The 17220-nt window shown below is 31.8% G+C and overlaps 2 protein-coding genes across 2 annotated transcripts; both read right to left on the bottom strand.

Annotated features, from left to right (window-relative positions):
- Window positions 1-828: 828 nt before the first annotated feature.
- On the bottom strand, window positions 829-1839 carry LOC141704824 (F-box protein At3g07870-like). The gene has a single exon (XM_074507991.1). The coding sequence runs from the start codon at window positions 1837-1839 to the stop codon at window positions 829-831; it is 1011 nt and encodes a 336-aa protein (XP_074364092.1).
- An 8837-nt stretch (window positions 1840-10676) lies between these two features.
- Window positions 10677-11693, bottom strand: LOC141704823 (F-box protein At3g07870-like). The gene has a single exon (XM_074507990.1). The coding sequence runs from the start codon at window positions 11691-11693 to the stop codon at window positions 10677-10679; it is 1017 nt and encodes a 338-aa protein (XP_074364091.1).
- Between the last annotated feature and the right edge of the window lie 5527 nt (window positions 11694-17220).

Genomic DNA, 17220 nt, shown 5'->3' with positions numbered 1-17220 from the left:
AGAGCACTTATAGTATATGTTATCAGACACAGTTTTAAGGTTTAATTAAACTGGTTTTTGTGATTTTCTTTCACTTTCACATACATAACCCCGAATGAACTTATGCATTTTTGTCATTTGACTTTAAACTTACTTCTTAACCCAACTCGCTTTGGTTTAACACTCAATTTTAGGGAAATACTAACATCTACAAATGAAAAGCCACTCTAAAAGAAATATGCCTCTAAATCTTACAGTTCTTCCGTGTGGATAACTTATACAAGTAACATAATGTAAGATAGGATTACAAATGTAAAACCAGCTGTATAATTCAAACTGCAACTTAGCTAACAACAGAAGTTATAACAAGGCCTTCCTAAATGAAAAATTTAAAGTATGACCACCAAATTTGACCTAAAACCAAAGCCCAACAAAGCTAGGCCAAAGCTGAATAAATAAAATAAACTACACTCATCAAGATGAAAGGGAAATAATACTATGAATCATGAAAAACAGAATCAACCAAGAGCAATTTACAAGCATACAACATAAAAATCATTTATATGATATGTAAATGTTATAAAAATGTCAAGCACTAAATGCTAAAGTTATCTCGCAGCCTACAGTAATTATTAAATTTTGAAATTAGGAGTACATACAAATATTAGATAAACAACTAGAAAAGCTTAAAACATAACGTGTTCTTGAAATGGAACTAGTTATAAAACCTTGTATTTTTGCAGTAAAATAAGCAATGTTCAACAACTTAGATTACTCGGCCTTAGTACTCGGGAGACTGCTCGGACTCGGCCCTATTTTCGATCCTGTTTTGCTCTATTCGGTTATAAGTCAGTCTTCTACTTGAGGAGACTCCCATCTTTTGACACCCTCCAAGGTGAAACTCCTCTCTAGACTGATAAAACCGGGGACATAAGTCATCGCACCAAATGTGAGAAACTCACCCTCCGGGAAAATGTGATGTCGCAATGTTTTATGTTGAGGATGATAAGTGAACAATTGAAGTTGGTCACAATACATTAAGATGTTCCCATCTTTGAGAACTTTAAGAAGCCGAACCATGTCGGTATTTATACCTTCATGTAACGGAGGATTAGGAGTGATGATGAGTTTTTTACTCCAACTATCTTCCACGCCATAATCTCTCTTCACCCAAATAGAAAGTTCAGAGTATAGTGTTATATCACATATACACAAGCAACCTTTAAGTACTCCCAAGTTCCTAAAATGATTATGGACTCCCAAGATGCTAAAATGATCTGTATTCCCAGGAGCCCGTGGAGGAGCTTCCATTGGACGAAATAATTCTCTATCCAAATCGAAAGCACATATTAGTTCACCAGCTAACCAATGGAGGCGGCCACTGACATAGTGACCCCTATCATGTTCATTCAGATGGAAGGGGACATGTCCTAGATCTCTCCACATGCCGGTTCCAAGCGTATAAACCTCGCTCCCTAGGTCATATTCAGTTGAAGGAAATCTACCCTTATAAAAACGTACAATCTTGTACTGTTGGTTCGATTCAACAAGTCTAAAGCCATAATATCCCTTTAAATATGATACTCTGGTGTACTCGGAATCTTGAAGGCGTATGTACTCTTGTGTAATTGGATTGCATACATATGCTGAATCATCATAACTATCTTCTAAGCATATTAACCCATTAACTGATCCAATTAACCCCACATAGTCTCCCAAGGCAAGTCCCGGGGAAAATCTCATCATAGGCTCGTGATGAATATCATGTTGGTGATGTTGGTCATCTAGTTCAACCACTGCAAGGTCACCATCATTGTCATCATCTACGTCCTCGGCGTCTCCTTGATGAAGTAAAAGCATTTTAGATGATATAGAGAGATGCAGACGCGAAAAAAATGGTTCTGAAACTATATTACACCATCTTTTGCACACGCTTTGCATGACACTATTGTCCTCACAGGAGTTCTTGATATAATTTCAGCAATCAATTCTTCTGGTAAGTCCATAGTGGAGAATTTGTCACTGCACACCTTGCATCAAATAAAATAATTCTTTTCAGTGAAGAAATATATCATTGACTAATTTTATAAATCTCAAACAAAACAAAGAATCATTATGCAAATGCACCTCTATCTTCATTCAAATTTCCAAAATAAAAAAAATTCATATATCATGATTTGTTAAATATTAGCTAGGATATGACACAAGTGAGATCATGTCACAATGGTGACATCATAATTAATGTAGCAAGAGGAGCCACCAAGTGACAAAAGCAAGCTTTAAAGAGAAGCTATGTTTTTTTATATAAAGAGACTTACTCTTCCTTCTTGTATAACAAAGCACAACAGAAAATGCAGCAGAAGTGGTAGTATAGACAATACACACAGTTCACTGTATTCTTGTGTTCATTATCTTGCTCTGTAGTAGTATAGCAATGCACACAGTTAACTGTACTCTTGTGTTCATTATCTTTCTCTCCTTCTTTTTCTATATTAGTCATATATACATATAAATTGTGACATGATTATATTTCTAAAGAAAATCATGTCTTGACTTAAATTTATTAACAATTAACATACTAAGTCCCAATGTATTAAAAATTTAATAGATTAAATGGCTTGATTTGGAATCCAATCTATTTTGACCGATGCCAAATTAATAAACCCTTTTATTCTTAAAACTTTCATCCTGATTCTAATGGGAATATTTCCCCTGTGATGAGCTCTAGTGATGCGCTCTTCAATCCAACATACAAGTGGAATCCCAAGGGGGGTGTATTAACACATACATGAACTGAGTAATCGAGAAATTCTTTTATATATCTAGCTCTGAAAATTTCAAATTATTAATTCTTCACTTAGTAATCATTGAAAAGTTTGTTAATTAATAGAATCACGAAATTTAATAGTAAGATATGAAAAAATAAAGTATATAATTCAGAAAATACCTCTTACAAGGGCTTGGAGTAGAAAGAAGAGGCAAGGCTACGGTTTCGTGCACAGTAGAAATTTGGAAGCACAAACGGTGAGTAGATTTCGAGCCGAAGGAACTCAGAAGCACATGCGTTGGAATTTTTTACACGGTTATGTATAACAATTCATTTCTATGTTTGCTACATGGCATTGGGATATCAAGTCAGTAAAGTACTCTATACTAGGAAATAGGCGGCGTATCGTATGGGCTATAATATTTTTGGTCCGAATTACAAGTTAGTAAAAGGACCGCGTTTCGTGTAGGCCTATAATATTATTGGTCTGAAGTTCAAGTCATTAATTATTTTCTAATCGAAAAATGTAAGAAAACAACTACTTCAACGTCCTCGTGAAAACGATCCCAATTTATAATATCGTCGATAGTACGGTTATAAAAAAATAAAAATGGTACTTTATCTTTAATTTCTCACAATTTCCAAAATCTAACATACTTATTATCTACTCTTATCATTAAATGATATAAAATGTAAGTTCGGATTTTGAATCAATATTTAAGGAGCGTATACTTCTACATTTTAAAGCACGTTTCTTCGGGTAATACCCTGTTGTAAATTTCACCTTTTCTTAAATTTTCCTTGTCATCCATTGTGGTGCCTTGTCCCGAAAGGAGTACTAACAATGACTCTTAAGAACACTTGCAATGTGGGAACAAAATTAATTAACATATATACATAATCATATACATGTGGGCACAAATTAGAACCAATCCTTAAAATAGAATCTCATAATCATGTGAATTCTGCTGCATAACCCTAAATTTTAAATAGATTTTTAAAATCTAAACATATATACATCACTTTCGTAAGTTTAAAAATATTTTGAACATATGCTTAAATTCAGACCACACAGCCCATGAGAGTCGGCCGCCCTAACTTCATCAAACCCTAGCCGCCCTACCTTCTTCTTCACCCTTTATACCCATCTCTATCTCCATATTCATCTACATCTTCTCCTTTTATTACTTTTTCTTTAATAAAATCGAGATTTGTTTTACAAAACTCGAAAAATCCATTACAGTTCTTCACTTTAGTTTTAAGATCTACTAAGGTAAGAGTCTGGATTTTATAATAAAATTCAGTTTTTGGATTCAAAATCTGCGGTCTAACAACATATTACAATTTGGTGTTATTCCGAGATTTTTGAATTTTGGGTTGTTTTCGTATTATTCTGTTTAAGTTATTATTTGTGTGTTGATTGTCTCGCTTTATGCGATGTGTCTCGCTTTGTGCGATGTGGTGGTTGTGTTGAAAATAATTGGATGGTGTATTGGGAGATCTGGATATCTCGCATCAACAACACTTTCGGCAGGTCTATAGCTGGTGTCCGACAGGTAGATAGCTGGGGTGCGTTTGGAACGGTGGTGAAAATCACATGTGCTCACCTCTCACAAAAAATATTTGTTCATAACATGAGGCCTCTAAACTCAGTTGTTGCAACTGAGTCCTCTGAACGTTGCAATATCAATCGAATTAATGTGAGGGTCAATTGTGAAACTACTGTTTTCGGGGGAGATGCGTGCTGGATTGTCCGGGAAACCATTACCTTCATTTTTAATTTTCAGAATATGTGTATTCAGTTTGTTAAGCAATCCGGAAACAAAACAGCTAATTATTTAGCTCTATTTGTTTTTCAACCTGGTTGCATGATCAGTTGGGGGTTTGTCCCGATTGAATCTCTTTCAAGTTATTAATGAAATCTGCTTTAAATTTGGCAAAAAAAAAAGACCACACAACCCTCATTGTGATATTGTTCTTTAACTATTTTCTCACCTACTTTGTAAATAACTGAGGAGTCCTATAATCAATTAGTCTTATTGCACGATTCATATCATTGACAAAATCAGATTAAGAAAATCCTTTGTTATCTTGCAACTGTGTAAAAAAGGAGTCATATTGGTTCATTTGTAAATGAGTACGAAAAAGGCAAGATCTTTCGTAAACATAATAATTTACCCACTAATATTAAAAAAACCTAAGCATCTATACTCTTTATTAATAAGCGAAACTATGTATAATTTGGTGCTAAAAGTACCCAAGTACCAAATTTTGGTACTTACATGACATAAGTTGACTTTTATTCTCTATCAACTTTGTTTTTAACACAAGTCGACTTTTATTCTTTGTAAATTTTATTTTGTTTTAAGTTAGTATTCATCCAATCGTCTTTTTAATTTATAAAATAAAAATATTTTTTAAACGATTTTTAAATTATATTAAATATTTATTAAGTTATGTTAAATTAAGTAAAATAACTTATATTTATTTTTAATTTTAGAAAAACTAAAAACTACTAACACGAATCGACTTATTTTTCTGTAAACTTTATTTATTTATAAATTATATTAAAATTTATTAAGTTACGATAAATTAAGTAAAATAACATATATTAACTTTTATTTTGAAAAACTACTAACTACAAAGTAAACTATTAACACGAATTGACTTCTATTCTGTGTAAACTTTATCATCTGTAGTATTATTTTAAAATAAATAATACTCCGGGAGGAGAATTTATGATTATGCCTCCTGAGTCGGAGCCTCTTGCTTAAATACGTTTACCTTGGTTCAACGCTATTGCGTGAGCCCGTAGGGTTAACCATGTGCGCACCAGAAGCCGAAGGATAACGGCTGCGGGTTACCTACGAAAAAAATTTATTGATTTAATGATCGTATATGTTACTCTCCATCACAACGTTTATGTACTTTAAATTAAAAAATCACATTTAACAGTAACAAATTTATGACATGTATTTAGATTATATTTAGTAATATTAAATTAAGTTTAATAACATATATTTACTTTTAATTTGTAAATTAATTTTTATCGATAATTAAGTAATATTAAATAAACTATATTAAAAGGCTAATTATAAGATAATTACCAAATTATATTAATTAATATTAAATTGTCTAAAGAACATATATTTGGTTCATAAGATAGAGATACAATTCATTTCACAAAAATAAAACTATATTGTACTTGGTAAACAGATTGCTTAGAATCTTCTGAAAAATCGTCAATAATTAGTGTTATAACTTTGAGTTATTAAAGAACCATTTTACCTTCTGTTGTAAAAATCGGAGATCGGGGAAGATCGGTCTAACTACCGATTTGGGATTAGTTGAAAGTCGAGGATTAATCGAAATTGTTAATCGGAGTAAAAATCAAATCTATTATAATATTAAATTATATTTAATATATTAGTTATTTATTAACAAATATATATTTATTATATCATAATTTCTATAAATATTCATATTTAAATTAATATAGTATTTCATTTTAATAAATAAAATATATATACTCCAATAAAGGAAAATTCGTAAGGATTAATCAAATTTCAAAAAATATAATCGGTCGAGTACTTTGTAGGAGATTAATCGATTGAATAAAGGAATTTTAGAATACTATTTTACCCAAGTTAAGACCGACTTTCAAAAAGTTGGGATTAATAACTCTTCGGTGAAAAATGAAATGACTAGGTGAAAAATGAAATGACTAGGTGAAAATCGAGTTAAAAATCGTGTTTTACAAAAATCAGTCATCGAAAAAATTGAAATCAGTCGATTAAAAATTGGGTTAATTGGTAAACAATTGGATTCACTGGTAAAAAATTAAAAATATATATATATATATATATAAATAAAAATTAAAAGTATGAATCCGGTTAATACGTGAAAAATCAGGTTAGTTGGTCAAAAATCAGACTCATTGGTAAAAAATATAAAAAAATATAAATCAAAAAATTAAAAGTATAAATGATAAAAAATTAAAAAATATATATTATTCTCTTAAACACATAATTACTATTTAAACTTTCTTAATTTTTCATCTTAAATTGATCTCAGTTCATAAGTTACATCTCAAAAATTATATTTACTTTAATAGTGGGACATATTTAAAATTTCTTTATATAAATATAAATAATAAAAATTGTATATGTATAATCAAAATAAATAAACAATTACATATATTAATATTTATATCTAAAACTAATATTAAATTAGTTCTAATTAATGACTCAGTTAATCATTTTGATCAATCCCTGATTAGCCGATTAATCACTAGACGTGTGGCTGTAATTCAAGTCGGGCGGCTCGCGAGTTCGCCCGGCTCGAACTCGTTTAAGTGGGCTTGACTCGGCTCGTTTAGTTAAACGAGCCGAGCTCGGGTAGAGGTTCCGGCTCGTTTAATTACTCGAGCCGGCTCGGCTCGACTCGTGAAATTAAACGAGACGAGTTCGGGTAGAGATTTAGGCTCGATTAAGTGTAAAATTAAACGAGCCGGCTCGCCCGACTCGTAAAAACCGGCTCGTTTAGCTAAATGAGCCGGCTCGACTCGACTCGTAAAATTAAACGAGTCGAGTTCGGACAGAGGTTTAGGCTCGTTTAACTAAACGAGCCGGCTCGACTCGACTCGATTAATCTCGGCTCGAATTACGCCCTGCTCGAAACTCGGCTCGCTCGGCCCGAATTACAGCCCTAACTAGACGGTCCCCGCTACTGATAAAGTCCAATTTCCAATTTTTACAAGACCGGTTAGAAAAATTTCTATATTTTAATGATTAAATACAAATTAAAACTGGACAAATATTGTTTTTAATATATTTGATTAACTTACTAAATAATAAGTAAATAATCAAGTGAGATGAATATTACAATTAATAGTAGGACCGTAAATGAGAAGAGATGTTCGTAAACGAAATTCAGGATTGACTTGTTTACGTAAACTCGATTCGGTTCAGTATTCTAAACGAGGGCGATCAAGAATATGAAAATGAATTCGAATGAATAATTGAGCCGAGCTTTTTGTTTGCTGGATTCTGACTCGGCTTGTTTAGCTCGTAATCGACTCAGACTTGACTCGAACTCGACTCATATAAAGTTCATATATATTATAAATAATAAATTATTATTGATCACTTAAATATTGTTATTATTACATTTTTCTCATGATTTAATAATTTTTTTTAAATATTTTAGAAAATTTGCTTGTATTTCTAAATTAAACACTTAGTTTTTTCATAATGAAACTATCCAATATTGTTACCAACTCATCTCCAATTTTTAATATTTTTATAAAATCATTAAATAACTTGTGATTTATAAAAATTAAACTTAAGCAAAATATCTAAACATAATAACATTTCGACATGGACATTTTAAAATATAACGTACAAACTCTCTTTCGCTCTCTATTGAGTAGCCATCTCAAAATAGCCTCAATCTTGTTTTTCTTGATTTAGTTTCCATTTTTCCTTGGTTACCAATTTATTTGGGTTTGTTTAGTTTCTCCTTAATTGTGAGAGTTTGGTTTTTATTTCTTGTTGGTCATATGTCTGGGATTACAATTTTGCAGAAATTTCATGATATTGATTAAGTGATAAAGGTTTTATGATGATGCATCTATGGTTGATTGCTCAAAACAACAACTGAAATATTACAACATGTACATATCTCTTTAAAAAATTACTTGGTTGCCTATCAAAGAACGAAGGATTCAATAACGATATGATCATACGTTTGTTCAATTTCGATTATATGTGTAAATGCCGTATATTATTGAATTTTTTTTTAAAAAAATAAGTAATGTATGATTTCTAAAATTAAGAACTCAAAAATTTAAAATAAAATTGTTTATGTTCTTAAAACTCAACTTGAAAAATAAATGATTTAGATTAGGAATTATGGGTAGAGTGTTTGTATATATATCATTATAAAATAAAAACTAGTATTTGATCTTGATGCAATTGTAAAACTAAAAATTATATTTTAAATTCGGTCGAGTAAAAAATACATGTGAAATATTAGGGGACAACTCGAGTTTGTTCAAATTCAGGCTCGAATTCATATAATAAAGAGCCGATCTTGAACATCACTTTCCGTTAGTTTATTAAATTCAGCTCATCTAAAAAAAGAAAATTAAGCTAAACTTGATCTGGACGGCTCAGATCCGTTCGTTTGCTAAATTCAAGTATGTCATAGTTGTAAATAGCATCGTCGTGTTCATAAATTTTTTCTTACAATAAAATGATATAATAAAAAAGGAGTTAGGTTCAAATTTACGAAAATATCGCTAATTTGTAGTGTTTTTTTTAGATTAAAATAATTTAGATAAAATAGTAAACTATGTTTTAATCCCATGTGACACCCCAGGCAGCCTCACGTTTAGGCTGTGTGACCTCCAAAAGTATACCACCATATACAAACTCGAGCCCGATAAACTTGGAATTTGAACATTTGCATCAATTACAAACTACAACGAGGCTTATGAAATTGTCAAGTTTTTGCAGTGTCTTAATTTGAGGATGATTACTTGAGGGGAAAAAATCCACTGTAGCATATAAATTCCCCACAGGGCGAACTTGTAATATGATACTCAAACGACCATTTCTTTAATCATAATGGCTGAGTCAAAGAAGTTCACATATACAACAGCACCTACTTTGTTAGAGTTTCCCACAAACTCCAGGAACATAGGCAGTTAATTGAACAGCAACTTTCTTCGAACTGAAAGTACACAAACTTCCATAATGGCCTTTGGATCATAAACTAAGCAATGAAGATTGTCATAGACACATACTACATCATAATTCCTAACTATTAAAATCAAGATATCGAGAAACAAGTTGAAAATCAAGATAAACCAGAGTAGCCCTAAACAGCTTTAAAGCTTTCAGGATACATTTAAATCCGATGAACAACTTTGAGCTTCTAGCGCAGACAGAGCAGCGAGAGCACTTATAGTATATGTTATCAGACACAGTTTTAAGGTTTAATTAAACTGGTTTTTGTGATTTTCTTTCACTTTCACATACATAACCCCGAATGAACTTATGCATTTTTGTCATTTGACTTTAAACTTACTTCTTAACCCAACTCGCTTTGGTTTAACACTCAATTTTAGGGAAATACTAACATCTACAAATGAAAAGCCACTCTAAAAGAAATATGCCTCTAAATCTTACAGTTCTTCCGTGTGGATAACTTATACAAGTAACATAATGTAAGATAGGATTACAAATGTAAAACCAGCTGTATAATTCAAACTGCAACTTAGCTAACAACAGAAGTTATAACAAGGCCTTCCTAAATGAAAAATTTAAAGTATGACCACCAAATTTGACCTAAAACCAAAGCCCAACAAAGCTAGGCCAAAGCTGAATAAATAAAATAAACTACACTCATCAAGATGAAAGGGAAATAATACTATGAATCATGAAAAACAGAATCAACCAAGAGCAATTTACAAGCATACAACATAAAAATCATTTATATGATATGTAAATGTTATAAAAATGTCAAGCACTAAATGCTAAAGTTATCTCGCAGCCTACAGTAATTATTAAATTTTGAAATTAGGAGTACATACAAATATTAGATAAACAACTAGAAAAGCTTAAAACATAACGTGTTCTTGAAATGGAACTAGTTATAAAAACCTTGTATTTTTGCAGTAAAATAAGCAATGTTCAACAACTTAGATTACTCGGCCTTAGTACTCGGGAGACTGCTCGGACTCGGCCCTATTTTCGATCCTGTTTTGCTCTATTCGGTTATAAGTCAGTCTTCTACTTGAGGAGACTCCCATCTTTTGACACCCTCCAAGGTGAAACTCCTCTCTAGACTGATAAAACCGGGGACATAAGTCATCGCACCAAATGTGAGAAACTCACCCTCCGGGAAAATGTGATGTCGCAATGTTTTACTGTTGAGGATGATAAGTGAACAATTGAAGTTGGTCACAATACATTAAGATGTTCCCATCTTTGAGAACTTTAAGAAGCCGAACCATGTCGGTATTTATACCTTCATGTAACGGAGGATTAGGAGTGATGATGAGTTTTTTACTCCAACTATCTTCCACGCCATAATCTCTCTTCACCCAAATAGAAAGTTCAGAGTATAGTGTTATATCACATATACACAAGCAACCTTTAAGTACTCCCAAGTTCCTAAAATGATTATGGACTCCCAAGATGCTAAAATGATCTGTATTCCCAGGAGCCCGTGGAGGAGCTTCCATTGGACGAAATAATTCTCTATCCAAATCGAAAGCACATATTAGTTCACCAGCTAACCAATGGAGGCGGCCACTGACATAGTGACCCCTATCATGTTCATTCAGATGGAAGGGGACATGTCCTAGATCTCTCCACATGCCGGTTCCAAGCGTATAAACCTCGCTCCCTAGGTCATATTCAGTTGAAGGAAATCTACCCTTATAAAAACGTACAATCTTGTACTGTTGGTTCGATTCAACAAGTCCAAAGCCATAATATCCCTTTAAATATGATACTCTGGTGTACTCGGAATCTTGAAGGCGTATGTACTCTTGTGTAATTGGATTGCATACATATGCTGAATCATCATAACTATCTTCTAAGCATATTAACCCATTAACTGATCCAATTAACCCCACATAGTCTCCCAAGGCAAGTCCCGGGGAAAATCTCATCATAGGCTCGTGATGAATATCATGTTGGCGATGTTGGTCATCTAGTTCAACCACTGCAAGGTCACCATCATTGTCATCATCTACGTCCTCGGCGTCTCCTTGATGAAGTAAAAGCATTTTAGATGATATAGAGAGATGCAGACGCGAAAAAAATGGTTCTGAAACTATATTACACCATCTTTTGCACACGCTTTTGCATGACACTATTGTCCTCACAGGAGTTCTTGATATAATTTCAGCAATCAATTCTTCTGGTAAGTCCATAGTGGAGAATTTGTCACTGCACACCTTGCATCAAATAAAATAATTCTTTTCAGTGAAGAAATATATCATTGACTAATTTTATAAATCTCAAACAAAACAAAGAATCATTATGCAAATGCACCTCTATCTTCATTCAAATTTCCAAAATAAAAAAATTCATATATCATGATTTGTTAAATATTAGCTAGGATATGACACAAGTGAGATCATATCACAATGGTGACATCATAATTAATGTAGCAAGAGGAGCCACCAAGTGACAAAAGCAAGCTTTAAAGAGAAGCTATGTTTTTTTATATAAAGAGACTTACTCTTCCTTCTTGTATAACAAAGCACAACAGAAAATGCAGCAGAAGTGGTAGTATAGACAATACACACAGTTCACTGTATTCTTGTGTTCATTATCTTGCTCTGTAGTAGTATAGACAATGCACACAGTTAACTGTACTCTTGTGTTCATTATCTTTCTCTGCCTTCTTTTTCTATATTTAGTCATATATACATATAATTGTGACATGATTATATTTCTAAAGAAAATCATGTCTTGACTTAAATTTATTAACAATTAACATACTAAGTCCCAATGTATTAAAAATTTAATAGATTAAATGGCTTGATTTGGAATCCAATCTATTTTGACCGATGCCAAATTAATAAAACCCTTTTATTCTTAAAACTTTCATCCTGATTCTAATTGGAATATTTCCCCTGTGATGAGCTCTAGTGATGCGCTCTTCAATCCAACATACAAGTGGAATCCCAAGGGGGGTGTATTAACACATACATGAACAGAGTAATCGAGAAATTCTTTTATATATCTAGCTCTGAAAATTTCAAATTATTAATTCTTCACTTAGTAATCATTGAAAAGTTTGTTAATTAATAGAATCACGAAATTTAATAGTAAGATATGAAAAAATAAAGTATATAATTCAGAAAATACCTCTTACAAGGGCTTGGAGTAGAAAGAAGAGGCAAGGCTACGGTTTCGTGCACAGTAGAAATTTGGAAGCACAAACGGTGAGTAGATTTCGAGCCGAAGGAACTCAGAAGCACATGCGTTGGAATTTTTTTACACGGTTATGTATAATAATTCATTTCTATGTTTGCTACATGGCATTGGGATATCAAGTCAGTAAAGTACTCTATACTAGGAAATAGGCGGCGTATCGTATGGGCTATAATATTTTTGGTCCGAACTACAAGTTAGTAAAAGGACCGCGTTTCGTGTAGGCCTATAATATTATTGGTCTGAAGTTCAAGTCATTAATTATTTTCTAATCGAAAAATGTAAGAAAACAACTACTTCAACGTCCTCGTGAAAACGATCCCAATTTATAATATCGTCGGTAGTACGGTTATAAAAAAATAAAAATGGTACTTTATCTTTAATTTCTCACAATTTCCAAAATCTAACATACTTATTATCTACTCTTATCATTAAATGATATAAAATGTAAGTTCGGATTTTGAATCAATATTTAAGGAGCGTATACTTCTACATTTTAAAGCACGTTTCTTCGGGTATACCCTGTTGTAAATTTCACCTTTTCTTAAATTTTCCTTGTCATCCATTGTGGTGCCTTGTCCCGAAAGGAGTACTAACAATGACTCTTAAGAACACTTGCAATGTGGGAACAAAATTAATTAACATATATACATAATCATATACATGTGGGCACAAATTAGAACCAATCCTTAAAATAGAATCTCATAATCATGTGAATTCTGCTGCATAACCCTAAATTTTAAATAGATTTTTAAAATCTAAACATATATACATCACTTTCGTAAGTTTAAAAATATTTTGAACATATGCTTAAAATTCAGACCACACAGCCCATGAGAGTCGGCCGCCCTAACTTCATCAAACCCTAGCCGCCCTATCCTTCTTCTTCACCCTTTATACCCATCTCTATCTCCATATTCATCTACATCTTCTCCTTTTATTCACTTTTTCTTTAATAAAATCGAGATTTGTTTTACAAAACTCGAAAAATCCATTACAGTTCTTCACTTTAGTTTTAAGATCTACTAAGGTAAGAGTCTGGATTTTATAATAAAATTCAGTTTTTGGATTCAAAATCTGCGGTCTAACAACATATTACAATTTGGTGTTATTCCGAGATTTTTGAATTTTGGGTTGTTTTCGTATTATTCTGTTTAAGTTATTATTTGTGTGTTTGATTGTCTCGCTTTATGCGATGTGTCTCGCTTTGTGCGATGTGGTGGTTGTGTTGAAAATGAATTGGATGGTGTATTGGGAGATCTGGATATCTCGCATCAACAACACTTTCGGCAGGTCTATAGCTGGTGTCCGGCAGGTAGATAGCTGGGGTGCGTTTGGAACGGTGGTGAAAATCACATGTGCTCACCTCTCACAAAAAATATTTGTTCATAACATGAGGCCTCTAAACTCAGTTGTTGCAACTGAGTCCTCTGAACGTTGCAATATCAATCGAATTAATGTGAGGGTCAATTGTGAAACTACTGTTTTCGGGGGAGATGCGTGCTGGATTGTCCGGGAAACCATTACCTTCATTTTTAATTTTCAGAATATGTGTATTCAGTTTGTTAAGCAATCCGGAAACAAAACAGCTAATTATTTAGCTCTATTTGTTTTTCAACCTGGTTGCATGATCAGTTGGGGGTTTGTCCCGATTGAATCTCTTTCAAGTTATTAATTAAATCTGCTTTAAATTTGGCAAAAAAAAAAGGACCACACAACCCTCATTGTGATATTGTTCTTTAACTATTTTCTCACCTACTTTGTAAATAACTGAGGAGTCCTATAATCAATTAGTCTTATTGCACGATTCATATCACTGACAAAATCAGATTAAGAAAATCCTATGTTATCTTGCAACTGTGTAAAAAGGAGTCATATTGGTTCATTTGTAAATGAGTATGAAAAGGGCAAGATCTTTCGTAAACATAATAATTTACCCACTAATATTAAAAAAACCTAAGCATCTATACTCTTTATTAATAAGCGAAACTATGCATAATTTGGTGCTAAAAGTACCCAAGTACCAAATTTTGGTACTTACATGACATAAGTTGACTTTTATTCTCTATCAACTTTGTTTTTAACACAAGTCGACTTTTATTCTTTGTAAATTTTATTTTGTTTTAAGTTAGTATTCATCCAATCGTCTTTTTAATTTATAAAATAAAAATATTTTTTAAACGATTTTTAAATTATATTAAATATTTATTAAGTTATGTTAAATTAAGTAAAATAACTTATATTTATTTTTAATTTTAGAAAAACTAAAAACTACTAACACGAATCGACTTATTTTTCTGTAAACTTTATTTATTTATAAATTATATTAAAAATTTATTAAGTTACGATAAATTAAGTAAAATAACATATATTTACTTTTATTTTGAAAAACTACTAACTACAAAGTAAACTATTAACACGAATTGACTTCTATTCTGTGTAAACTTTATCATTTGTAGTATTATTTTAAAATAAATAATACTCCGGGAGGAGAATTTATGATTATGCCTCATGAGTCGGAGCCTCTTGCTTAAATGCGGTTTACCTTGGTTCAACGCTATTGCGTGAGCCCGTAGGGTTAACCAGTGCGCACCCGAAGCCCGAAGGATAACGGCTGCGGGTTACCTACGAAAAAAATTATTGATTTAATGATCGTATATGTTACTGTCCATCACAACGTTTATGTACTTTAAATTAAAAAATCACATTTTAACAGTAACAAATTTATGACATGTATTTAGATTATATTTAGTAATATTAAATTAAGTTTAATAACATATATTTACTTTTAATTTGTAAATTAATTTTTATCGATAATTAAGTAATATTAAATAAACTATATTAAAAGGCTAATTATAAGATAATTTCCAAATTATATTAATTAATATTAAATTATCTAAAGAACATATATTTGGTTCATAAGATAGAGATACAATTCGTTTCACAATAATAAAACTAATATTGTACTTGGTAAACAGATTGCTTAGAATCTTCTGAAAAATCGTCAATAATTAGTGTTATAACTTTTGAGTTATTAAAGAACCATTTTACCTTCTGTTGTAAAAATCGGAGATCGGGGAAGATCGGTCTAGCTACCGATTTGGGATTAGTTCAAAGTCGAGGATTAATCGAAATTGTTAATCGGAGTAAAAATCAAATCTATTATAATATTAAATTATATTTAATATATTAGTTATTTATTAACAAATATATATTTATTATATCATAATTTCTATAAATATTCATATTTAAATTAATATAGTATTTCATTTTAATAAATAAAATATATATACTCCAATAAAGGAAAATTCGTAAGGATTAATCAAATTTCAAAAATCGAATCGGTCGAGTACTTTGTAGGAGATTAATCGATTGAATAAAAGAATTTTAGAATACTATTTTACCCAAGTTAAGACCGACTTTCAAAAAGTTGGGATTAATAACTCTTCGGTGAAAAATGAAATGACTAGGTGAAAAATGAAATGACTAGGTGAAACTCGAGTTAAAAATCGTGTTTTACAAAAATCAGTCATCGAAAAAAATTGAAATCAGTCGATTAAAAATTGGGTTAATTGGTAAACAATTGGATTCACTGGTAAAAAATTTAAAAAAAATTATATATATATATAAATAAAAAATTAAAAGTATGAATCCGGTAAATACGTGAAAAATCAGGTTAGTTGGTCAAAAATCAGACTCATTGGTAAAAAATATAAAAAAATATAAATCAAAAAATTAAAAGTATAAATGATAAAAAATTAAAAAATATATATTATTCTCTTAAACACATAATTACTATTTAAACTTTCTTAATTTTTCATCTTAAATTGATCTCAGTTCATAAGTTACATCTCAAAAATTATATTTACTTTAATAGTGGGACATATTTAAAATTTCTTTATATAAATATAAATAATAAAAATTGTATATGTATAATCAAAATAAATAAACAATTACATATATTAATATTTATATCTAAAACTAATATTAAATTAGTTCTAATTAATGACTCAGTTAATCATTTTGATCAATCCCTGATTAGCCGATTAATCACTAGACGTGTGGCTGTAATTCAAGTCGGGCGGCTCGCGAGTTCGCCCGGCTCAAACTCGTTTAAGTGGGCTTGACTCGGCACATTTAGTTAAACGAGCCGAGCTCGGGTAGAGGTTCCGGCTCGTTTAATTACTCGAGCCGGCTCGGCTCGACTCGTGAAATTAAACGAGACGAGTTCGGGTACAGATTTAGGCTCGACTAAGTGTAAAATTAAACGAGCCGGCTCGCCCGACTCGTTAAAACCGGCTCGTTTAGCTAAACGAGCCGGCTCGACTCGACTCATAAAATTAAACGAGTCGAGTTCGGACAGAGGTTTAGGCTCGTTTAACTAAACGAGCCGGCTCGACTCGACTCGATTAATCTCGGCTCGAATACGCCCTGCTCGAAACTCGGCTCGCTCGGCCCGAATTACAGCCCTAACTAGACGGTCCCGCTACTGATAAAGTCCAATTTCCAATTTTTACA

The sequence above is a fragment of the Apium graveolens genome, unplaced genomic scaffold (genome assembly GCF_009905375.1).
Source record: "Apium graveolens cultivar Ventura unplaced genomic scaffold, ASM990537v1 ctg8266, whole genome shotgun sequence".
Classification (NCBI taxonomy): domain Eukaryota; kingdom Viridiplantae; phylum Streptophyta; class Magnoliopsida; order Apiales; family Apiaceae; genus Apium; species Apium graveolens.
The sequence above is the reverse complement of the archived record's forward strand: the minus strand, read 5'-3'. Positions and strand labels throughout refer to the sequence as shown.

What these genes read in the sequence shown, in the direction of transcription:
- LOC141704824 (XM_074507991.1), bottom strand. Translation starts at nt 1,839, where the DNA reads ATGCTTTTACTTCATCAAGGAGACGCCGAGGACGTAGATGATGACAAT.
- LOC141704823 (XM_074507990.1), bottom strand. Translation starts at nt 11,693, where the DNA reads ATGGACTTACCAGAAGAATTGATTGCTGAAATTATATCAAGAACTCCT.